The sequence below is a fragment of the Amyelois transitella genome, chromosome 21, assembly GCF_032362555.1.
Source record: "Amyelois transitella isolate CPQ chromosome 21, ilAmyTran1.1, whole genome shotgun sequence".
NCBI classification, from domain to species: Eukaryota; Metazoa; Arthropoda; class Insecta; order Lepidoptera; family Pyralidae; genus Amyelois; species Amyelois transitella.
Window position 1 is genome coordinate 3,223,863 of NC_083524.1, and position 26,357 is coordinate 3,250,219.

General features: G+C 36.8%; 2 protein-coding genes across 7 annotated transcripts in view; one reads left to right on the forward strand and one right to left on the reverse strand.

The window, feature by feature from the left end:
* LOC106136632 (homeodomain-interacting protein kinase 2) overlaps positions 1–7,257 on the reverse strand; it is a 91,346-nt gene extending 84,089 nt beyond the window's left edge. For 4 of the 6 annotated variants that reach the window (XM_013337243.2, XM_060950344.1, XM_013337242.2 and 1 more), the window contains exon 1: positions 6,900–7,257. The gene's annotated coding sequence lies outside the window, so the exon portion shown is untranslated. Of the gene's footprint in view, positions 1–5,358; positions 5,424–6,762 lie in introns of all 6 variants that reach the window. The other 2 variants (XM_060950343.1, XM_060950342.1) reach the window with 2 other exon arrangements.
* A 4,613-nt stretch (positions 7,258–11,870) lies between these two features.
* LOC106136616 (uncharacterized) lies at positions 11,871–25,427 on the forward strand. Its single transcript, XM_060950484.1, has 14 exons — positions 11,871–12,053; positions 12,300–12,478; positions 12,754–13,255; positions 15,151–15,301; positions 15,961–16,105; positions 17,100–17,208; positions 18,039–18,115; positions 19,138–19,235; positions 20,384–20,504; positions 21,487–21,704; positions 22,473–22,673; positions 23,169–23,247; positions 23,555–23,651; positions 24,588–25,427. The coding sequence occupies exons 1-14, from the start codon at positions 11,871–11,873 to the stop codon at positions 24,744–24,746; spliced, it is 2,319 nt and encodes a 772-aa protein (XP_060806467.1). The 3' UTR covers positions 24,747–25,427.
* Positions 25,428–26,357: the final 930 nt, after the last annotated feature.

Here is a 26,357-nt window from a genome sequence, read left to right on the forward strand (position 1 = left end):
TAAAAATTTAGTTTTCATTTGCTAAAAGGCATTGGGAGACAGGCCGTGGTTCGTGAGCGCTGCCAGTAAGGCGACACGAAGGTTAACACCCGACTTCACCCAGGGAATTAAGCTGAACATTCACGGCATGTGGATGGCCTAGGCTTAAAACTGCAGCCCAAAAGCAAAATTGGAACGAATATGGTACAATAAGATTTTGCTTTTATACTTTACTTTGCATTGCCTGCTGCTCAGGCCGAGTGAAAAGTACCTCTCAAATTGAATGATGCATAATTTCAATAAGATGATCGGTTCAGAGTTTTAGCTGTGAGAGATTACAATCTAACACATTTTAGCATTTAGATTGGTTAGGATTGTTTACACGTTATAAGTATGTATGGATAACATGAATTGGAGTAGGTACTTTATTACACATAGAATGTAACGGTCTAGAAACTCGAGCGGGCGATCTAGACTTTCAATGAAACCCGACTCGCCTTGAGGCCGCGAGCCGAACGTGAAAATCCGCTTTATTATAATAAAATCTGAGACTTTACAAGGTTTCGTCTGCGGTAATGGCACGTGTTATTAGGGTTCAGTGCGTAATGGGAACTCATAACAATTTAAGACTACACTTTGAGACGTTTTACGACAATAAGGTTCAGTAATTTTCTTTTGTGTATTTCAATCCTAAGTCATAATTTAACGTTAGTTTTTATCATGGTCCAGTCAATTTAGAAATTCTTCGATTCTGTTTATTCGGTTATTTTAAGCGAAGCCGGTAGGTAATTAAATAATATAATAGCAATAACTAAAGTTAGAATTGAGACACATGTGCTCCCAGTTTTCATTATCGTCCTGCCGTTATTCCTCGTTACGACCTATCTTGGAGTAGATAAACCAACAATTTTTCACGATACTAGTCCCGTCTGACCTCTTTAACCTTGCGGGGAACCCAAACTGCTTCAATACATAGTCAGGGGTACAAATATAAAAATAATCTATTTATTGTTCAAAAGTCAGTTCGTCATATGGCGCCGGTGAATTCTAAGGATATTTACGGAGACCCCTTGGGGACGAACCCCCTAAGAGAGCTAATAGCAAAAAAGCAAACTTCTCTGTAATATCATCTACAGAACCGGTCGTATATTTAGAACTTCAAACTGAAATTGCAAGTTTTCCTTCTATCCATAAGTTAAATAAGTTCGAAGAAGTATCAACTTAGAATTCAAGCGAAAGATGCACGACATGGACTGCTACATGATGCCAAGCTTGAAACGGTCTTAGAGAGGTGATATCACGTTCTCAGTTTTTTAAATCAAAAAATATATAAAATGAGTCTCAAAAAAGAGAGAGAGATATCTCTATCGAGGGGTGCGAAAATCATGAGAAAATTCTTAAATTTTTTCTTGCATGATGACATGAAGGGCAAGAAAAAATTTAAGATTCTCTAGTGCGTCCTCACCGCTATAGAGAGTAGCCAGAGGTGTGCTTATAACCACGATTCTGGATTGAGTAAATCTGATTGTCTCACAAAGCTATCGTTGTGGCAATAACCTCTGCAACCTTTACAAGAGAATCTTAAACTACTTCTTGCTAGGTTTTCTATTTATATATTCTCCCATAATAAGATCATCATTGGTTAGCACTCAAACGAATGCACAAACTCGAAAAGTCATGATAACTATAATAATGTCGACGGCCAATTTCATCAATTTATGCTATAAGCGTGGAAGTGAAAATGGCGTATCCTATAATCCTATTGTGGTTAAAACAATACGGTGCTCAGTCCAAATCATTTATCTGATCCCACGGACTTTCTAAACCCAATGTGTGGGCGAGATGACCGGACGCCATTTTAAATTGAGAATTACTCAAATGGGAAGGGACTGAAGGCTGAATTAATATGTCTGACGATCTAAATTGGTGTTGTCTACCCTAGTTAGGCAGTAAAGAAACATGTGTGATTGTACTTCACCATTAATTACATTCAAGGGCTTTTGAATGTCTTATAATTTACATTTTTTTTGCAGATATTTTTACAGATATTTGGTACAGTCAACAACAGGGTTACTTGATGCGGTTGACTGTAAAACAAGTTCCATACCGCGACGTCGTCCGCTTAAAATTTTGTAGTTTTCCAAAATTTTCCTGTCCATGTCGCTAGACATATAAGACAATACTAATAAGAAATTCGCAGATAATAAATAGTATAGAGTTTGTATTAGGATCTTGGTCACAGTGGGACCCCGAGGCTCCTCTCCAGAGGTGAGGGCGCTTACATTAAATAGATATGTAAAGTAAGGCAATTTAAATAAAATTAATCTTTCAATCACAGTCACATTAAAGATAGGCAAAAACAGTTGATATGAAATCTAACACAATTATGATACGAAGAAACAAAAAGGTTTCGTAATTAAATAGAACAAAAACTACATATATAATTGCAATGATGAGCATTTTACAAAGACGTGTTATGTCGAAAACGTGACGAACAAACAAGACGACCGTGCAAGTGCTGTAATGATGGCTATTAAAGCCACGACAACTTACAATGTCCTAAATAAGACCCGCAGGAATTTCATATAAAAAAGAGGTCCAAATCTGATTTGTCATTTAGTTTACTGAAATATGCACACAAGTTCACATGCCTGAATTTACAGGGTTATTCATAATTAAGAAAAGTATCTTTGGTAAATGGCTGAGGTAGGATTTGAACCTGTAATATATAATATCAAGGACCTTTTGGCTATAAATACGTAATATGATACTAACATAAAATGATTCTGAAAATGTGAATGTGAAAATATACGTACGTAGCATCAAGGCCATAGAAAATACTAAGTATTTTCCTTGTTATATTTCCTTATGGTATTTATGTAACAGAGCAAGCCGACAATGACTAGCGCTTGTATTCAAAGAAAAATTAACGGGAAAATTTCTTAATAAACGAGTACCGAGAAAATAAACTCATTCTTAATGTGATCCCCATTATAAAAACCATGTTTGAAAGTATCTTTGATTAAAATGAATTGAAGTATCGAATAAATACTAAAGAAATAGGTACAAAAGTGCAAGCACAGTACAATTTTCCGTGCTAGTATAGTACCTAGTGAAAAAAAACATAGTGCGTGCCAATTGCGTCTCTTATCAAAGTCAATGAATGGAAAGGCTTAAAAAACTAGATTCTTCTTTTAGGCGATGGGCTACCAATCTGTCTCTCGATTCCAAAAAAGCTTTATAGCTGAACGTTGCCTTTCGGTCTTTTTGGAATGTAGGATAGACGTGACGCGTATGTAAGTATCAAATCTAAATTGTGTTTGGACCTTCAGTTGGGTGCTTTCAAGACACGTATTAACATGCAGACACGTCAAACTTCGTCACCCGTCGTTCGTTATAAAACATTTCAAAAACATCCCCAAGAGGGTTTCAAAATGTTTTCTTAAAAATGGTTGGAATACCACGTCATCCGCGTTCTTGGAACCCCGACCATAATATTATTATTATGCCGAGGGTAAACCCGGCGGCAAGGGGACTACACCGGACGCATTCACAGTTGCGCAGGGGCAGGCTATTATTTTTATTCTTAATTTATTTATTATTCGCACAAAAAATATTGGTTGGCTCGCTTTTAATAACATTCCTTTAGGTGAACAGAAATAAAGATAAAAACCATTTCGAAATGTTCTTTTTTTTAAAATACATTTTACTTACAGCCTACCTGGCTGACTAACCGTAATAAACATTGAATTCTTTGTTACAACAGTTGCAGCCGTAAACGAAAAGAATAGTCACAGTTACTATTGCAACTGGGATTCACATTTTTATGAGAAACAAAGGAAGCTGAGAGGGTAAAAAGATGTAAGAATAGAATAGAATAGAATAGAATAGAATAGAATAGAATAGAATAGAATAGAATATTTATTTGCTTTTGACTAGGGTTTACAAAAGGTGTAAAAAACAAAACATATTTCCTCCTGGTCAGCCATTAATTATAGCATGCAAATTATTATAAAATTATACATAAGTCACTTAAGTCAATTAATTCTTAATAAAATGATAAAATATTATGTCAATTTGTTACAATAAATAAAAGAAAATTACTTCACACATAGTCAATATTTGTTTTCAAGAAATAAAATAATTATGAAAAAATTTAATTTTTTATCTAAAATTGAGGAACTCATGGACTGTATAAAAGCGATTTTTTCGTTTTTTATCCGTCCGACCAATCGACTATAATACTAAAGGAAGTCTTTGAATTGTGGCTCTGTCTATCCTTTAAATGATCTATATGTAAGTAGCTATATAAAGCGAAAAACATTCATTCACTCACTGATCACGAAATCTTAAAAACTACTGACCCAATAAAGATGAAATTCGGAAAAGTAGACCGGAAAGTAGATTGTAAGTAGGAGACATCCGCTAATGGAGTTTTTGGATATTCCCGCGGGAACGGTAGATAACGGGATTTTCCGTATTATTCGGATGCTCTTATAGTGATGTAAATATACTATGGAGGAAATATAAGAAATGGGCTAAGGTACAAGGGTAGATATTCCATAGAGCGCAGCATCTGGCTGTTATCAGTAATACACACCTATGATATATAATTTTTTTTTTGTTTTACATTGCATTTTGTGTGTGTAGCAATTCAAATAATTATCTATCTATCTAATACAAAATCCCTTCGTTACTGAGTGAGTCTGTAGAATAGATGAGAACTAATAGAGAATTTCCCGTAGAAACGGGAATTAACTGAGTTTTTCGTATTACGCAAGCAAAACCGCGCGGCCTGTAGCCTATCTATAATCTATGAAGTTAATACGATACAATTTGGCCAACAATGCTATACAATACAAGCCGCAGTCGTCACGCGTTTCGATTTTCGTGCAATTCTCGTCATAACGGAACTGCGCTGGTGAACGGTTGACATTTCATGAACAGAGGCCATTCGGTACGAGTGAGTCGCGAATTTGCCTCCACTCCCAAGTTTCACATGATTGCGTGAAACGTATCGTTAGCTAGACGAGGTGACACGATAAAGAGAATAATACATATCACGTCTTCATGTGTCACGATGTAGACAGAACCAATATGCTTAACTGGATGGATTAATAATTGAATTGTCTTTCAGAAACAGTGACAGGTTGGTAGGCCATCACCCCAATTTTTTTTTTATTTTGGGGATTATTATCCTTGTTTGATCTTTACTAACTGGGCACTGAAATCTACCTTGCTAAATTTTACATAAAATAAGATTTTACTGGGACTCCCCAGTAAAAACTTATTTTATACTCCCTGGCAGGACCTCAATTTGTTCTTTTTTCCTACTAGACCAACAAAGAAACAGAATAGGTTTATCAAAAATTTGTTCACCAGTTAGTCCAGTCCACCATTCAGACTAAAATAGTTTCTACTCATCATCCCTTTTGTGGTCAAATCTGGAAAAAATAAAATATAGTATGTAACCAAAAACTAGTGTGTCAATTGGGGGTCAATAGAGAAGCAGTGGAATAAATTTTGGCATTTTGAGTTCAATTATCATGTCTTTATCTCTTACAGGCTAGACAGGGCAAACATATATCATCAACAAAAAAAAATGTTTTTTTGGTTAGGGGTTAAAAAAGAAAGTGGTTAGTGTAAGTTGTATGGTGATTATGTTTGATGATGTTGTTAAATTAATCAATAAAAAATTAATCAAAACTATTAATAATAAAACTTTGACTCATGATATCATACTTTGGCAAACATAGAAATCACTTTTAATGAAGCAAATAGCTACCTTATAAAGAAAAAAGATACCTACCTAATTATGGTCTAAACCTAAACTAGAATATTACAATACTGCTCTTTGAATTATTGAATTATGTGATTATTAAAGTAAGATTTTGGTCTTTACATCTAAAGCCGTTTTTTACCTAAATTGTTATTATAAAATATTTTTTTCTACACCAGTCCGGGGACTTGCTACGGGTAGCAAAGCATATGTTTTGCTTCTTAATTATGATATAAAATGGGACAGCAATAGTTTTTAGCGCGATAAAAATGTTTTCATGCATGTTATGCCACGGGGCAGGATCGTGGACCATGGATTAAAGTTAAGTCTCAATGTAATGTTTAATACTGTATGAAGGTATAGAGATTTTTGAGCATAAACTTCTTTCACAAAATAGTTTACGCATGACTAACCTAACCTAAAAGTGAATTATGCCACATATACACATATGCCAAAAATCAATTATGCCAAAGAATATCAGGACAAAATAATTTATGTAAAAAAGTGGCTCTGATTTTATTATTATAAACCAAAAATATCAACAAAGGCTTCTAATTTATGATTAGAATAGATACTACCTAGTAACATGTGCCAACATATCAGTGGTAGTGGTAACAAGCAGTGAAGTAACCGAGAAGATAGATTATAAGTATAGCTGACATATTGTAGCTAGGTGTTGTTTCCAAACATTAACCTTGATAACAAAAACAATCCCAAAGCTCTTTAAACAAGTTTGTAAGTATGCAAGACTGTTAAAAACAGTCTGGTTGACCAACCTTGAAAGTGTTTACTATTCACGTGATTCTGATAAAATATAATTCTTATAAACGAAATAGCATGTATATAGGCACCTACTAAAAATAATTCGTACCTGTTTACTTCGTACAGACTGAAATCAACACCAAGCTAAAATTATATCAGCATGAGCCACGAATAACCCGCGTACGTGTCGGCCACAATATTAGCTATGTGCCCAAAAAATAAAAAGGTTATTAGAAACTCACACGTTGCAAGTGAGCGTTTCGTTCGTATCGCTTGCGTAGAAAGCAATGACCGACACCGCACTTCGGCGGGAATCAGTACTTTTCCAATCCACGTAGGCACACTGAACCCACTAAACCTTATCAAGGACCTTCCTCACCTCTCGAAGTCAAGATTCAGACAGTACGATCCCACTATCATGCTGAAAAAAGCATACGAAAGCGGACAAAGGGTCCTTCAAAACACAGCCATTTTGAAACCGTTCATATGAAATGTTACGTGTTCCACAATTCTACGTGATGTCCAGACCGAAAAATTATGCACAGCTATCCGTTCGCACTCATTTTGGATACTTAACACAAATTAAACTATCACTAAACATTTCACACACTTTTTTTATACGATTTCACTTCATACTTTTGCACACACCCGTTTACGTCGCACAAAAACCGTCAAGCTAAAGCGACGAACAAAACCACACGAGAAGGAATGAACTGCGGCGCGAATGAAATAAACCAAACCAAACAGACATTAGCTACGGAACACGAAGAAAGGAAGGTGAAGGTGTTGTCAGCTTTTTTTCATTAAAACAATTTTTCTGTAAATATCAAATCGAACGACTTTCTTCAAACAAGCTCAATTAATTCTTTCAATTAAGGCTTTTATATAAATAGAGCCCAGAATCTGAACCTCGACCGCCACAAAGGAAAGATTATCCGCCAGACTAGGTGTATGCCTGGGAAAACGCGGCTACGACGATGTTGAGTCGAAGGTTGTATTTATGCTCATTTTCCTTGTTCTAATCCTTTAAATCTTTGCATGCGCCATTTAGACTCTTCGCTGTTATTGTTTAACGTGCCACATTCTTCGCTATGATTCACAGATTGCGTGTGACATTAGTTATGTTACCACAGTTTTTAGTACGAAAGGCAAAACTGAAAGTGTTTGATACAAAATGGTTTTATTTGGAATTGTGATAAATATGTGTTTAAATTAATCATTGACTTATTTATTTCTAGAACATTCAAATTTCTACCAAAAGGTAGCAAAATGAAATTATGATAGGCAAGGCAACCCAAAAACCATAGACAGTTGTCAACTGACTGTCTCATTGGCTTTTTGGCGGGAACGAAAAAGTCATGACATTTGACCTGTAATAATTTTTTTAAATGTATGGTTGATTGACTATTATTGATTTTTAAGTGTGAATTATTTCTTATTTGGTGTTTGGGGACAAGCATGAGTGCTGGAGTGTTACAATATCGGATGAATGATGTTGTCCTAAAAGTCCTAAAAAAAGGTGAGGTACCCACAGCTATTATACTCATACAAATTATAATTTTATAACTAGAACTGTCTAAACTCGACATAAGCAAGAATAAGCTCATGAAGAATGCCAAAAAGAAGCAAAGTCTTAAGAAATTGTCTTTTAATTATTAGGTATCTACAATAAACCTTTTAAGGTAGGTATTACTATTTTATTGCATATGAAATGAGAATCTGTATAAGTGTTTTTTATAACATTTAATTTAGGTATTCAAAGTATACCTACGTATGTAGTACCTCTACATTTTTTACTAAATAGATCATCTACATTGTCTATGCTATTGACATGTCGGGATCAGCGTCAGCGGTGGGTGTGCAAAGCGCGCTTTTTAATTTCGTTCGTCGTTCGTCGTCGCATAGCAACGAAACAACAATTCAAAGAGCAGAGTACTGTAGTTTTTAGGTGATGTGTGTTGTTGGCTGGTGCCGCAATGGATTACTTAAATTTATTTAGTAGATTAAATCATACTAATTTTGATTCTAATGTTTTTAATTAAAATGCATTAAAATGTTGATAAAAAATAATCGGCGGCGTTTTAATAAAAAATGAAATTAACTGCAACAATATGAACAAAAATTTTGTGCTTTTATTACATTTTTTAGTTGTAATCGATAATATCCTCGCTGACGATTATGATAGTGATGAAAAAAGTAAGTTTATTAAGGTACACGAACACATTGTTTTAAATCACTGAGATTTAAATTTATCAATTATAAGCACTTGCACCAGCACACCGTTTTTTATCTTTTATTCCATTTACTACAGTATGTATTTTTAGACTTGTTGGACTGGAAAAGTTTATGAAGTATAAGGTAATTTAAACTTTTTCCAGCCCCTTTTACATTGAGCTCTTTGTATTCAATTTGAGCCAGCTATCTACTTCACGTCATCTTTCCACCACATTTGTGGTCATCCCTGTGGATGTTTTCGATCACACGGTTTAAAACCAAGGAGACGCTTCTACCACGACCCTTTCCTCCGGGCAACATGTCCAGCCCATTTCCATTTGAAATGGACCACTTGTTTCGTCACCTCTGCTTTCCTTTGCTGTCGAAGCTATTTATTTGTTTTATAATCCATCAATAAAACTCCTACCAATTTTCTCTCAATTGCCCTTTGGGCGACCTCCAGTCTAATAATTGATTCTTTTTTGAAAACCTAGATTTTGGCTCTGTAAGTGAGCACCAAAAGTAAGTAACTTAACTACTTAAGTTTTTTTGTCTGATAAACTTATTATTCTTTACTCTTATATGCCCGCTAAAATTTGACGCGACATACCAGTGTTTATTTTTTAAAAATTCATTTTTGTGAAATCTGTGAAATAATCACGAATATGATTATAATTATCAATCAAAGCAGGGGTCATCTCGTAACGGTCCGTTGGTCCATGACATCCACATCCGGCCCAAACAAAAGGATGCGCTCGCGCCGCCCGCATGAAACCGACCCATTACAACGCTGTTTATATGGTATTTTGTGCGTTTGTCATTCTGTACGACAACCTAGTTTGCTTGTCCGATATAACAGAAACCTAGATGAAAGGGTGCAGGCCGTGCCATGTTGGTCCCACGGCCTCGAATGTGAGTGGCAATGCCTTTTTGATTGTTGCTGAAGACTGATCTTTTTACAATGAATAAATTCTTAATGATGATCTGTTTGATGCCTGTGATAATGTCATATCGGCAGTAAATCACTAATTTTCGCAAATTTATGTTATCTGCCAGAGAAGAACTTTAAAATGTATTCAATCGAATATCTTAAAAAAACTTAAATGAATAAACTTCTATGATGTAACAGCTTCGCAGATTCTGGTGAACTGGTAAGGGTAAGAGCATAAGTTATCGCTTTGAACCCGGTAAAATAAAACTTAACACTCCAGCGACACTTGTGTAATGTAAGCGTACCAGTTGTATAAATAAAACCCGCTTTATCAGATAATCGGCTAAAGAAACATTTTGGGTTATAAATAATTCCCCAGTGATCGAATAGGGACAGGGAAGACGTAAAAGTCGTAACTCCTGGATGACGTGACAGTCGCCATTATTCCTGAAATATCCGGAATATATATCCGGTGCCAGCCGGTGCATTGCTTCACTGCTATCTCAGAAATCTGAATTATAAGGCAATCAACATTTCTATGACCATCTTATGTCGACTTTTCTTTATTATATCAAAATGTTTCGGAGTTTTGTTGTGAAATACTTCAACATTACCAACAGAGGGCTGGGCATAGTCCTAGCAACCCCCATGACAAAAACTATATTTTGTCTTCGCGCCCAGGGAAATTCCAGAAAAATAAGTAACTGTGGAAGTTCCATTCTTAAAAGCATTTGAATTTATTCGTACACACACACATACGTAAAAACATACAAATCATTTTTCTTTATTGTTAGTGTGGATAAACACAGGATGCCTATTTTTGGGCAATGGGTTAACTTATGTAGCCTTCGAATCTTGTGATTATTCGCTCTGGCTACCCCTTAAGGGATAAAGAAGTATATGCCTTTGTATAAATATATATATTTCTATATGTATAATGTCCTATCAGTTGGCAGTGTAGCAAAAGTTTTTTCAATTGTTTCTGGGCAAAATTAATATGTCAGTTGAAATAAGATCAATTTACTCCCTTGTATGAAAACTCCCTATTCAATAAAATAGTTGAATATCTAAATAGGGTAAGCACAGCAGTAGATCCTCGGTAAATAAGTTTACTAGTGGAGCAAGAAGGAAATGCGTTTTCCACGGTACAAACGCGGTGCGTGGTACGCCTTGGTGCGGTAGAGTGTAGGAAAATATGTTGAAAGGCATAAGCGAGGAGCGATAAAGAAAAGGTTTGTTGGTAAACTCCTTATTGCACATAAAAAGATATAACAAATTACAAAACAGTCGAGGGCAATATAAAAATAGGTACCTACTTAAATTGATCCTGTTTAGTGTCATGTTTGTCCAGGAACTTCAGAAAAGAACGTCTCCTTATCTGGTCTATTGGCGTCAGGTTAACCTAACGCACAACCATTACACAAAATCTGAATTAAAGATTTTTGACTCGTAGGCCACTCACCACGGCATCGAAGATACACGGGAATCACTTCGTTAATTAGATTATACTTACCCCACACCTACATCAATTTTACACTTATTAAGTTAATAACTCTTTAAAGGTGATGGTGTGATATAAAAACATACATAATATTAAATCCTTACTTCCTCGCTTTCTTCTCTCCTGGTAAATATTACTCGCTAGCGCTCTTCACTAGCATCCAAACAAAGTTGAGGCCAAGTTACAGAAACTTACATCGGCCAATATAACCATTTGTACGGCAGATCACGCGAACGGTACCGCCGTTATCGTTACCTGTCGCTAAAATACAGTCCCCTGGCATGTTTCCTGGCGAATATGTCTGAGGTTAATGTCGAGTTGCTGGTTTTGCGAAGATACAACTTACAGATGTTATGATATTGGGTAGTAGGTAAACTTATTTTGCCTTACTGTCGATATTTGCAGTTGATTTTCTTGTAAAATTTGTATGTTTAAAAATATTAAAACCCAAAGACTACGAGAAAACAGCGATATAATCCTAGCAAAATTATAAAGTTAATGGCAAGATTACCCACAAACTCGTCTTTATCCCTTACGAGGTAGACAGATCTAATAGTCGTACAAAGACTTAAAGGTCACTTATGACTTAAAGATGGAAGTGCCGGGAACCACACGGCTAATTGATAGAATAAAACTATTCTAGTTTAGTAATCATCAAGACAAGACATATTTGTTTGTGTAACAATTCTTCTTTAACAGTTTATATGTTCGTTTCTCCTGACCAACACGAGCAAACTCCTCGCCTCGAAGACTTCTTCTGGACGGGGTCTGGTGATGGACCGCCTCCGCCCCCGGATCAGCCGCTGGAACCAGTTCAGCCGTCGCCACCCCTCGTTAGAACCACGACCGTGCTGGCCACAGTATACCTGGATTCTTATCCGCCACAGGTAAAAGAAATAGTCCCTCTTAACATCTCACAAAAATAGTAATTCTTATGAGATGTTAAGAGGGAACCAAAAAGATCAATCAATCATTATATTTTTATTTGTGAAACAGGTTACAATGGTGTTTCATTTTGGCATGCATCATCAGAGTTTCTAGAAGCGGTAGTCGCTTCTAGAACTCTCGCTTACTGTTTTATTAGCAGTTAGCTGGTCTATCCATCTGAGATATCGATGATAATCTTATTTTAGGCGGTGACAGACAAGTCCACAGGGGAATGTGTCCTGAACTGCGGAGATGCGGTACCAGACAGCTTGGAGCCTGAGATTCCAGAAGATCGGAGATATTGGCTGCTCACAGTCATCCAGGGCTCAACTCCAGATAGCCTGCAGCTGAAACTCGCTCGGTTGTATCAGAAAGCATTCTTGAGGTTATTAATAGTAAATCTCATAATAAAATTAACCATTAACCAATCCATTTTGGCGTAGGAAAGATCGGGTAATACCTTAACTAGAATGTCATCAATTTAGAAAACATGATATAGACACGTAATGCACTTAAAGCCCATCATTAAATATTTAGAACTTCATCTTTTTACCACCACTATAAGTATCTTTAATTGTTTCTTGCTCTGTTGGTGATTTCGTTCATCATTAAGGCTACGTTTAATTGTCAATTCCTGTACATTCACGTTTTTCATTTCAGACAACAAGAACGCCACCTCGGCATCATCAAATCATTAGACGCACCTCCTGCCAGGAAGAAGCATGACGTACATTCATTTGTTGTTAACGAAATCAATAACATCAACTCAGTCCACTCTAATAGTGCTAACACAGCTATTAAATACTTTCATAGCTCTATCGTTCCTAAAGATATTTTAACTTCTGAAAATACTAAATCATTTGCAAACAGAACTGATAATATTGAAATTTTTGCTAGTAATCTAGACACATCACTCAGCGGGGAAATAAAAGCAACAAGATTAAATGAAGTTGAATCTTGGATATTAGTGAATCCAACAGTTTTAGTACGAAAACGAGAAGTGTCAGATCGCGGGGACAAAGAAGAATTAGACGATGATAAAGAAGAAATGATTGATATTCCTCTGGAAGCAGATTCTAATAATACTTTGGTTTATAAGAGGGAAATAATAAAGCCAGAGCAACAGCCACCGGTACAAGTTCACATTCAGAACATAACCGAGGTAATTATGGTACTCAGATATCAGGTATTTATAAATTAAAGAAAGGCTTTAGAATATAAAAATTTTTGAAGAATTTAAATTATGTTCGGTGCCTTTTTAATAAAATACAAATATTATTCGTTTGTTGAGGTTAAAAAGCATCAAACTATGAAAAACTGTTAGCAGCTAAATAAATATATTTAAATTTGCCAAATTTGCCAATCCATTAAAAAAAATGTTTTTATTATTAAAATCTCATATAAATCAATTAATCTGAATAAATTCTCTCGTCCACATATCTATTCTAAGTTTGGATAGTTGTGAAATTGACGTTGTCGAAGAAAACGCTGCAGTGCAGTGTTATCGTTTCTTCTGCACTAACGCTTTAAAAGCGGCAGTAAACATTGTTTTAAGTAATTTATTTGACGTCAACCAATGTTATGAAACCAATAGTTATGACAATTATTAAGTGATATGAAGTATCCTTTAAATGAATAAAAATTTTGCATTTGAATAACGCTAACACTAGGATGGTTAATATCAGCCTAATATTTTCACCTTTATCACATCGAAACTCATCTTTATACATACATATGGTTACGTCTATATCCCTTGCGGGGTAGACAGAGCCAACAGTCTCGAAAAGACTGAATGGCCACGTTCAGCTATTTGGCTTAACGATAGAATTGAGATTCAAATAGTGACAGGTTGCTAATCCATCGGCTAAAAAAAGAATCCCAAATAGGCTATTTGACTGTATTAAAAATATACATTTCTTTTATGTCATCAGTCTTAATATTATTTTTTTGGAGCGATTTGTAATAACGCAAGATAAAAATATTGCATTATTTAAACAAAATCCGTCTCAGAAAATTAGGTTTTTATATGCAGCTGTCACGTGACTAAAAACGAACGTGATTGGCTATTTCTATTATGACGTCAATTATCCATAAACAGACTGTGGATCGTACCGTTCCTTAGTGTTCGCTATTATTTTTCAAGATTTTATAAGTGTTTGATCGCTCAGGATTACTCAGATAACATAGGTATTTAATAATGGAAACCAATTCCGCGAAAGCTGACAGTCGAAACCTACAAAAAGTAGTCGCAATACTTAATGGTTGGAAGAAAAAATCTGGATTGTCTTCTTCAAAGACAATCCAGATTTCTATGCTGCCGAACTGAGGAATGTGAAAACATCAATGTAAGTATATCTTGGTAACCACTGATCTTAGATCATGATCTGAAACCACTTCTTGCGAATATTCAAATCCATCGGCATAGAAAAAAACAGTTTCGTAGGAGATTTTATTGTTGTATTAGTGCATTGAGGCACTGCATAACATTTATAGGAACTCATTTTAATAATTTTCACACATATGACGTGGCACAAGTTAAATAAAACAAGAGAAAATCAAAACTTTATGAAACACCAACAAGCTTTGTATGATATTTACACGAAATTTACGTCACTGCATGCCATGGCCGCCATATTGCTAAAAGTCGCGTTTTGGCGGCATATTTGAATATTTCATTTTCTTTTTCGATTTTTTAATAAAATAGCTGTAATAATGGCAGAAAAGTATTTTTGTAGGGCTCCTTATAAACAAATAAATACCCTAAGATAGTTTTTAGAACTTTGTCAAATAGCCTATTTGTAAGCCTATCCCTCAATCGCCTTTTACGACATCCATGGCAAAAAGTCATGGAGTGGTCCCATTCTTTTTTGTATTGGTGCCGGGAACCACATTCATCTCTATTTCTATCAATCAACTCTATTCTAGAGAGTTATGAATGTGGATGAAGCGTAGGAAATATGCAGAGATCGTGGCAAATGGACAGCGGTAGTCACTGCCTACCCCTCCGGGAAAGAGGCGTGATGTTATGTATGTATGTATGTAACTCTATTCGCCCAGTCTCCAGAAACCGGCAGCGTTCAGATAGTGTACGTGGTGTTAGTGGGGGGGAGGGCGGTGCCGGCCGCGGTGGCGGCGCGCGACATGCGGCTGGTGCGCGACGCGGAGGTTGCGCGGGAGTTGGGCGCCGTCGTCACCACCAAAGCTGAGCGTGAGTTTGATGTGGTTGTCTGTCGGATGGTAGAGCGTCTTCTTTGGAATGTTTATTTATCACCTTGTTGAGGGTAACAAACGGTCCGTGTTCAAGTTTCATTGAGTAACACCAAAACATAAATCTTATATTATTGACTAGTGTTATATAATACTACAAATATATGTATATAAAGCATGGCTTATTTTAATAAGTGAACATATTTGAGATACTTACATAATACATACACATAATCACGTCTATATCCTTTGCGGGGTAGACATAGCCAACAGTCTTGAAAAGACTGAAAGGCCACGTTCAGCTGTTTGCTTAATGATAGAATTGAGATTTAAATAGCGACAGGTTGCTAGCCCATTGCTTTAAAGATGAATCCATAAGCCAATCCCTTAATCGCCTTTTAAGACATCCGTGGGAAAGAGATGGAGTCGTCCTATTCTTTTTTCCGTATGTTCCGGGAACCACACGGCATATTATTACTTTGTTATAAGGACGAAGTTCTGGATTTTAAGTATGGTTCTGGTCTGGTCACCAGTCTCTCATATACTTACCTATGTTATGTATTTACTAGGTACTTGATATTTGAGAAAAAATAAAAAATATTTGATTGATTGATTGATATTTGGTGTTGGTGTCTAAAAATGCTAAATAAATCCTGCCAGCAGCGTACCTGAAGGCGGCGGAGGGGCTCGAGGGGCGGGCGGCGGGCGGGGTGCACGGAACCGAACTCTGGGCCCTCGCAGTGGGGTCCACTATCGCCGTGCTACTGCTGCTAGTCCTGCTAGTTCTGCTGTGTCTTGCTCACAGGTAGAATACTACTAATATTAGAATTCATACATACATACATATAATCACGTCTATATCCCTTGCGGGGTAGACAGAGCCAACAGTCTAGTTAGACAACAGTATAGTGACAGGTTGCTAGCCCATCGCCTTAAAAAATAATCCCAAGTATGTAAGCCTATCCCTATTAGAATAGAATAGATTTATATTCAAAATTGGATACAAGGTATCACTAAGTGACGTCACATAACTTAAATCTAATATCGCTTCCAAAGCGCATGTGTAGAATTATTATAAATGCGAAAGTTTGTGTGTATGTCAGTATGGATGTTTGTTACTCTTTCACGCAAAAACTACTGATCCTATTACGATGAAATTTGGTACGAGTATGTAGGTAGCGGAAGATCCAGAATAACATATATGTAAGCTACTTTTTATCCCGGAGTTCCCGCGGGATTGATAAGGTTTCGGATGCGGACGAAGTCGCGGGCGGCCTCTAGTATTTGATAAATTAAGTAGCATAAATTCCGTCTTGGAAGAGCTAAGGTCTAAGAATGTATCTTCATGTTGAGATAATAAACAATAGCTTTAATAATATATCAACTGGACGAATGACGTATAGAAATACAAGCCCAAGCCACTATCAATTTGATGTAGGCTCTACTTAATTGGAATAAAACATAAAATCACGTCTATACCCCTTGCGGGGTGGACAGAGCCAGCAGTCTTGAAAAGCACGTTCAGCTATTTGGCTTAGTGATAGAATTTAAATAGGTTGCTAGCTCATCGTCTAAAAGAAGAATCCCAAGTTTATAAGCCTATCCCTTTGTCGCCTTTTACGACAAACATGGGGACGAGATGGAGTGGTCCTAGTCTTTTTTTATTGCTGCCGGGGAACCACACGAATTGAAATAAATCAAAATTAATAAAAATACTTCGAGTGTCAACGTTTGATGTTTATTGATTTTTGACAAATAAATTAAGTAATCTTTGTACCAGCTTTGTCATTTATTTTCAGGAAAAAAGCAATGAAATCCGCAGCTTCTTTGAGGGCTTATCGGAACGAGATGATGAGGGAAGCTGAGAGGAACCAGCTTAAGCAAGTGCACGAGGAAAAAGACGGCAGGGTATGAAACATTACTTTTATAGAGGAATGTAGGTAATATTGAAGGGACGTGCCGTGTGGTTCCCGGCACCAATGAAAAATAATAGGACCACTCCATCTCTTTCCCATGGATGTCGTAAAAGGCGACTAAGGGATAGGCTTACAAACTTGGGATTCTTTTTAGGCGATGGGCTAGCAACCTGTCACTATTTGAATCTCATTTCTATCATTAACCCAAACAGCTGAACGTGGCCTATCAGTCTTTTCAAGACTTGGCTTTGTCTACCCCGCAAGGGATATAGACGTGACCATATGTATGTATGTAGGTAATATTGTAGGGTCGTCTATGAAATTTAGCAACCAACCAACCATTTAAAACCATCAAATAATTTTCTTACCCAATGTTAGTGCATTGGGTAAGACATTATTTGATGGTTCACTCCACAATGTTTTTAACTCCAGTCAGCTCAGTAATAGAGACTGTAATATTGTTGCGGAATTTCTATTCTGCATATTCTCCTTTAAAAATGGTTTATTTATTTATTTAAAAAAATGTACAAAAGCACAAAAAAAAATGTAGAAAAGGCTGACTTAATGCCGTTTAGCATTCTCATTCAAAGTTTTAGTTTGTGGTGCGATAAAGTGCACATGCATACTTCAAAATACTATGTCTATAAATACTTTATGATTGATCGGCAGCTTATTTTCTTGTTAGTTACAGTTTAAAAAATAACAACCTTTTTCTTCCTTAAAGTATCAACTTAATTATAAATGATTTCTTTTCATATCTAATTAGTAATAACTAGCATAACTAAGTGACTGCTAACATTATCTAACTGTATGTATTTTCAGCTAATCAGCGTAGTATCTCCCAGTAGAACCCGGCCGAGCAGTACATTGTTACCTGTCTATAGAGCGGGCAGTGCCAGGTAAATATACATACATACATACATACAATCACGTCTATATCCCTTGCGGGGTAGACAGAGCCAACATTCTTGAAAAGACTGATAGGCCACGTTCAGCTGTTTAGCTTTATGATTGAATTGAGATTCAAATAGTGACAGGTTGCTAGCCCATCGCCTAAAAGAAGAATCCCAAGTTTATAAGCCTATCCCTTAGTCGCCTTTTACGACATCCATGGGAACGAGATGGGGTGGTCCAATTCTTTTTTATTGGTGCCGGGAACCACACGGCACCCAGGTAAATATTCTGCTTTATAATACCTAATTGTTGAGTTTAGTAGATTTAGCAAAGAAAATACTCTTATCTGGTCAATTTCACGGGGCACCAAGAAATAGTTTAGTGGCGACATCTTTACGCCACAATTCACAACAGCCATTCACGTCACGCTATCAGCCAATAACAGCGGAGAGTCTGAATCGCACAAGCAAAGATTTCACGGATTAAATTCTTGGACACAACATCGTCTTTCGCGTGGTTCCCTAGGCGTAACGGAAGATCTTCCCTTTGGTGGCGGTCGAGCCGAACTATAGCTAGGCTCTGTCTTCCCTTAAGGGATAAAGACGTAATTATATGTACTATGTAATGTATGTATGTACGGCATGGAGATGAAAGTCCTTTCGTGGAACTTCATGTTTACAATGATCGCAATAATAAGTAAGTACTTACTGTATTTTTCTAAAAGTACAAAAATCTAAATTTTTGTGCCGTGTGGTTCCCGGCACCAATACAAAAAAGAATAGGACCACTCCATCTCTTTCCCATGGATGTCGTAAAAGGCGACTAAGGGATAGGCTTATAAACTTGGGATTCTTTTTTAGGCGATGGGCTAGCAACCTGTCACTATTTGAATCTCAATTCTATCATTAAGCCAAATAGCTGAACGTGGCCATTCAGTCTATTCGAGACTGTTGGCTCAGTCTACCCCGCAAGGGATATAGACGTGACCATATGTATGTTTGTATGTCTAATTTACAAAATGTTTCAGTTCCACAACAAGCTCCTCCGGCGTGTCTGAAGTAACCACAGCATTAAGAAGGCGACAGAAGAAACCACACGCTCTAAGAATGCCACAGAAGAAAAGAGGTTTCTGTCCTTTTTTTAACCAACTCCATAAAAAGTGGGAAAATAAGAAGTAGTGCCGTGTGGCTCCCGGCACCAACCACCATTAAAAAAAAGAATAGGACTACTTTCATCTTGTTCCCATGTCATAAAAGGCGACTAAGGGAGGGAGGGCGACTTAGGATTCTTCTTTTAGGCGATGGGCTAGCAACCTGTCACTTTTTGAATTTCAATTCCATCTTTTAGCTAAACAGCTGACGTAGCCTTTTGAAGACTGTTGGCTCTGTCTACCCCGGAAGGAATACAGGTGTGATTATATGTACCTATATATGTAAAATGATTTATAAAGTTCATATTTTTTGGTTATATTAACATTCGATTGCCAGCGTCTGATTCCAACCCGTGTAACGTCTTGGTCATTTCTACATCCTGCCTAATTGCAATGTGTTTCATATAATTGGAATTTACGTAATAAAACACATTGAGATTCAGTTGCATGATGACGCCATCACGAACTGTTTTATTCTATCTCTCTTGACAATGACATTGAAAATCATAGATAATTAATCATACCTATGACACACAATGTCCATTATAAAATATTTGTCAATTGTATATAATATGAATGAAAGCAGGTTGACTAAGCAGATATACAAGGAGAGTGTGGAGGGAAAGGTCGGAGTGGGAAGACCTAGACGAACGTATCTTGATCAAATTAAGGACGTCCTGGTAAAGGGTCAGGTCAAAAGTACCCGAAACCGCCGTGCTTGCATGAAGAGAGTTATGAATGTGGATGAAGCGAAGGAAGTATGCAGAGATCGTGGCAAGTGGAAAGAGGTATAGTCTCTGCCTACCCCTCCGGGAAAGAGGCGTGATTTTATGTATGTATGTATACGAGCGACGCCGTTTACTTGTTTTATTACACTGTTCCGCTTTTTATTATGACGTGAAACGGGACAGCGATAATTTTTCGCGCGATAAAAACTGCGTCATAATAATTTTTTTAAAAGCTTATATGTTTAGTTTGCAATAATATCTATAATTGGGTATTCAGAATGTAAATGTAGGAAGAATTGCGTCGATGGGTACCTGCTATTGCGTCATAATATTAAGTCTGTTCTGTAAGTACAGTGCTGTGTTATTGAATACATGTAAATATTTGTCAATCGCAGTGGGCACCACGGACAGTTTATTAGAAGCAGCCGGGCTGGACAGCTCCGACAGCGGGCAGCCGTCGGCGCCGCCCACGCCCACATCCTACCTCTCTATGCCGTCCGTCAATTCCTTCCCAAGGTGAGATCTTTTTAATTCACTAATATAATAATACATCACCTTTCCTGGTCAAGGGTCAGGTCAAAAGTACCCGAAACCGAGCTTGCATGAAGAGAGTTATGAATGTGGATGAAGCGAAGGAAGCATGCAGAGATCGTAGCAAGTGGAAAGAGGTAGTCTCTGCCTACCACTCCGGGAAAGAGGCGTGATTTTATGTATGTATGTATCACTAATATAATAATAATCAATAATATAATTATATATACGGGACAAATTACACAGATTGAGTTAGCCTCGAAGTAAGTTCGAGACTTGTGTTACGAGATACTAACTCAACGATATTATATTTTATAATAAATACTTATATAGATAAAAATCCAAGACCAGGGCCAATCAGAAAAAGTTCTTTTCTCATCATGCCGTGGCCGGGATTCGAACCCGGGACCTCCGGTGTCACAGATAAGCGTAGGTACTACCGCTGCGCCACAGAGGCCGTCAAATTAAGCATTTCTCTTCCATCTCACCTAATGGTATGTGACGATAAAGTGAAGTAAATAGCTTAGGTTGACGAAAATTACTGAATTTTTCCTCATCACCTTCCTGCGTGGAACCTCTGGAGAACCTTCCCCTCGGGTTCGAATCCCAGGGCATGAGGAGAAACGACTTTTTCCAATTGGCCTGGGTCTCGTATGTTTATTATAATTATTCATTCATAATAATATATATTTATTACAAAATATAGTATATCCTAGTGTCGATTACACTATGAAGCTAAATGTGTTATATGCAATCATCTTACAATCACAGATAAAACCTTTCAAACGATTGGAGTGTGCATGATACTCGTTAAAATATAAATATTTTTAGGGGCAGTTGCGCCACCCTAGAGGTACCTACCTACCTACCACCACCTCTAGAGGCAGTTGCCTACACCACCTCTAGAGGCAGTTGCCTAACCACTGGTAACATATTGAATTCAATATCGTTACTGATTCAATTCCAGGGGTAACGTAGTGGAGCCGCTGTCCCGTATCCTGGAGCCGGTGTCGGTGCGCCACCTGGACGCGGAGTCGCCCGCCGCCAGCCCCGCCCCCCACCACCAGCACACGATCCCCAGGAGACAGATGCCCTCCCAGCTGGTGCGGCTGGGCAGCATCGACAGGGACCCCGGCGTCATCGGCCCGCTGGTCTGGGACTTGCACTGTCAGAGGATAAAAGATGGTGAGTGCCACATACTGCCGTGTGGTTCATGGCACCAATTGAAAAAAATATGGCCCACTCTATGTCTTAGGTGTCCTAAAAGGCAACTAAGGAATAGGCTGATGAAATTGGGATTCTTCTTTTAGGCGATGGGCTAACAACCTGTCACTATTTCAAGATTGTTAGGTCTGTGTACCTCGCAAGGCATACAGACGTGATTATATGTATGTATGTAAGTAATTAGAAATGTTGTAAAGCGGACCCCAGGCCCTAAAGCATAATGTGTAAATAGGTTCACGCAATGAGATTAACAAATAAATAAAACCTTTTAACAATAATAAAAACTAAAAGTCGTTCGTTCTAAAGCTTACATAAGTTCAGGATAAATTTATTGTTAATAAGTTCACGCAATGAGATTAACAAATAAATAAAACCTTTAACAATAATAAAAACTAAAAGTCGTTCGTTCTAAGGCTTACATAAGTTTAGGATAATTATACCAATTTATGTGCAATAAAGAGTTATTAATCTATCTTACATATTATCTTTAATTAAGTATAAATATATTATTTTCTTATATATTCTCTTTAATTAAGTATAAATTTTAAGGCGAACTTTTGATTTTTAATTTATTATTGAATGATTTAAATTTTAAATGAAAAAAATGATCTGACTGAATTATTGTACAGTGACACGAACTGTTTAGTACCATCTTTTCTACCTGTGTTTCCGCAATAAAGAGAATTTGAATTACTTCTTAGCTTTAAAACCGTCCCACAATTGACACAGCATCCAAGCCATCAAGCCCAGCAAAGTCTACCACTCCAAAACCATCATCGTCAGCCAGCAAGGACGCTGTTCCTTCGCGGATGCGTCAGCGGTTCAATGAACTCATGGACGATGCGTTCACCCTGTTTGGCAGCGCGGCTTCCAGTCCCAACTCCCAGGGCACATATACTGTCGACACTGATGACAAGGACAAGAAGATGGGTAAGGAAGTCAATAAGTCACTGCACATCAGCGGATGATTATAATTAGGGGATGTGGTGATTGTAAAATTTGTACTACGTTCAGTCACCGACTCATTACTGTAGGAAGTATAGTCGCAAAGTTACGTTATTCACTACAGAAGACAGAATAGAGGAGAGAAATAATCAGTTTAAAAGTACTATATTGTAGGACATAAAATAAAAATATTTTACAATAAAAATATAATTGACCTTGTCATTGGACCAGTTATGGGGTGGTTTTTCTACACAGCCTTAACATTGGATCTTGTAAACTCAAAAATTTTGTTGTACTTATTACTATTTCTTCAGTCTTCACAAACCTGTGTTCAGCTCTGATGGCTTTTTAAAAATAAAAAGCCATCAGAGCTGAAGACAAGGACAGCTGAGAACAACTGTCCCACTCCTGGCCAGGTCAGGCCCAATAACTTGATAGCCATGATTGGAATTGTTTACTTTTCGATTGTTCCCCAATCAGGTCGTCTGGCAGAAACAAGTGCGCCGGCGCAGGCCCGCAACGAGCACGTGCGGCGGCCCGGCGCGTCCGCTGGACCGGGGTACATTATTTCAAATAATTCACTCGTTCATTTAAATATTCACGAATTTGAGATAAATATGTGATAGAATATACCTTAATACGGGGTGATAGAGTTCAAAGTTTTGAAAAGACTGAATGGCCACATTTAGCTGTGATGTAGTTAAGATTCAGATAGTGTAGTGACAGGTTGCTAGCCCGCCCAAAAGAAAAAACGTCTTTATTTTTTACGGGTTAGACGAATACTGAAAGGCCACATTCAGCTGATGGAATTGGGATTCAAATAGTGTCAGGTTGCTAGCAAGCTCAAATGAAAAATCAATTTCCAGGGGAAGGGGTCCCACCAGCTCAGCCGCGAGCGAGCGACCCCGCACGTCCTGGTCGCGCTCCCCGCGAGCGCCGGCCCGCGCCTGGGGCCCGCCGCAAGTGAGCAGCGACGATAGCAATGACACACTGTACATATAGTTGTAAGATTAGATACCGCTTATTTTCAGTTGCTTGCGGAGTTAGTTTGACAGAAATAGCTTTATTTATTTATTCATTGCAGAATTCTTTATTGCACCAATATTTTTTTTTTTAAATAAAACAGATTATGGGTACAAAGCAGTATGAAGTTATAAATTACTCTATTGTTTGATAACTTCATGCTTAAGACTTCATGATAAGGTTTATTTTGTATTTTTTGCCGACTGCATGGCTTGAGCGAATGGATCAAATGACATTTTTTTATATAGATGTAGGTACATTTAGCAAATCCGTGTACTTACCTATCATTATTTATGTAGCTTTGCACTTTACAATTTTTCCATAAATACCACGCACGCCACGCCTGTCTCCCATTAGGGTAGGCAGAGACTATAAATTTCCACTTGCTACGATTCTTACAGACCTCTCCCGCTTCCTCCACACTCATTAGGTACTCTTCATGCATATTCGAAGATCACTGGACCTTGGAATTTTTCTACGAAATAAATTTACAATTCACCCATCACCCCTTTGAGTGCATTTCATTGTAATTCACCTAATTTAATTAAGATGAGGCACAGAAGTATTCAATAACACAGCACTGTACTTACAGAACAGACTTAATATTATACCCATCGACGCAATTCTTCCTACATTTACATTCTGAATACCCAATTATAGATATTAATACAAACTAAACATACATGATTAAAAAAAAAAAAATTTCGCGCGAAAAATTATCGCTGTCCCGTTACACGTCATAATAAAAAGCGGAACAATGTAATAAAACAAGTAAATCGGCGTCGCTCGGGTATTCTATAAAATTTGAAATGGCAGATTTTAATGATTTACTTGAATAAGAAAATAAACTTCAATTATTGTCATTTTTCCTTGCAGTCGCTCAAACCGCGGCCTCCAGCGCCGACAGTGAACCCCGCCCTTATAACGGCCGAGGGCAGACTACCACCTGACGACCCGGCTTTGCCTCTCATTTCAGCCATCAAGGACGAAATCCAACGAATCAGGGAACACGCCAAACCAAACCCTAATACTTAGCCATGAGATTTGCAAATCTTAATAACAAGTGAACTTGGAATTCATCTCTTAGGCGATGGTTAGCAGTAGCAACCTATTTGAATCTCAATTCCAACAATAAGCCATACAGCAGTATGTGGCCATTTTTTCGAGACTGTGTAGGCTTGGCTCCGTCTGCCCCGAAAGGGATAAAGACGTGATATATGTAAAATTTGCAAATAGTTAACGGTACAAATATTATTATGATATTATATTTAGTAATTTACTGCCAGAAATAAGGATATTTAGGTGTAAATGTAGTTCGTTTTATATTATTATTCATTTTATATTAGTTTTATAAGCATTGACCCTTGGGACCTCCTTAGAACCTAACATCCGCCTCGCAAAAGTCCATGTGCCTACATAATACTATTTCATTAATATGAACTGAATGTGGCCTTCCACTCTTTTTTAAACTGTTGGCTCTGTCCACCCCGCAAGGGATATAGAAGTGACTATATGTATGTATGTAGTTCTTATAATTGAAGCCGGATCAATTATTATTAGGAAAGTATTATTGTTATTTATAAGTAATCACTTATTGTTGATATTATGTTTCTTTTTGTTGAATACTCTGTTTGATATTGTTTTTCTAGTATACCTAACTTAAATTTTTATACAGTAATATTCTGTAGTTTTAAAGTTGTAGTTATTTAGCCTATTAGTTTGAATGCCAAGGTAATCTGTTAAATATATATATGATAAAATATAGAAAAAAAATTACTAGAATCTTTTTGTAACAATCAGTGAACATTTTACAATGAATACCATTTCAATATTAAAAGAAATGCGAATAACATTGTGTGCATTTTTTATTTCGTACTTATATAGTTACAATAAAAAAGTAATAATGATCTTAATGCTAAATATTTACAAACATTACTTGCCAAATTATTAAAGTCCTTTGGTCATAAAGTTACTAAAATAATACAACAACTTATAATCAATACTTTCGTAGTCAACTTTACTTTTCACGAATCAAGGTACCTTTTGAATATTAGTATCCTTCAGATAAAACTATTCTTGATAATTTCTTCCCATATAAATTGACAGATGGGAAAGGCGGAACCGATCGAAACTTTCATAAAATATCCAAATTCGTTTGGAAATTCCAATTAAGTAGGTTAATTATTATTCTTTGATGTTGTGTCTCATATTTTATACACAGTGCAAAAGTGGCTTTGCTCACGTGTTTTATCAAAATAAGTTCAATTTTTCATGAAACAGTAAAAAAAACTATATACCAAATCCGGTTAAGTCTGTAAACAGTAAAAATACGCAAATATTAACATTTATACATATTTGGGCACTTCGTATAGGCATCTAAGTAGACCTCATTCTAATGTAAAAAAAAACATAATAAGACTATATCATAATAAATTAAATTGCTATTGTGCTATATACAAACACATTCAACCCAATAGCCTTTTCAATTGTAAGATCCAGTGAATAACAAAATAAGATAAAGAAATTAAATCATTAAAAAAGGAAAGATAAAAAATGTCAATTAAAGCTATAGACAGCTTCTAGAATGGATATTGATATCTCTGCTAGACAAATTAAAGGTTATTACGCTAATAATATACAAAATAG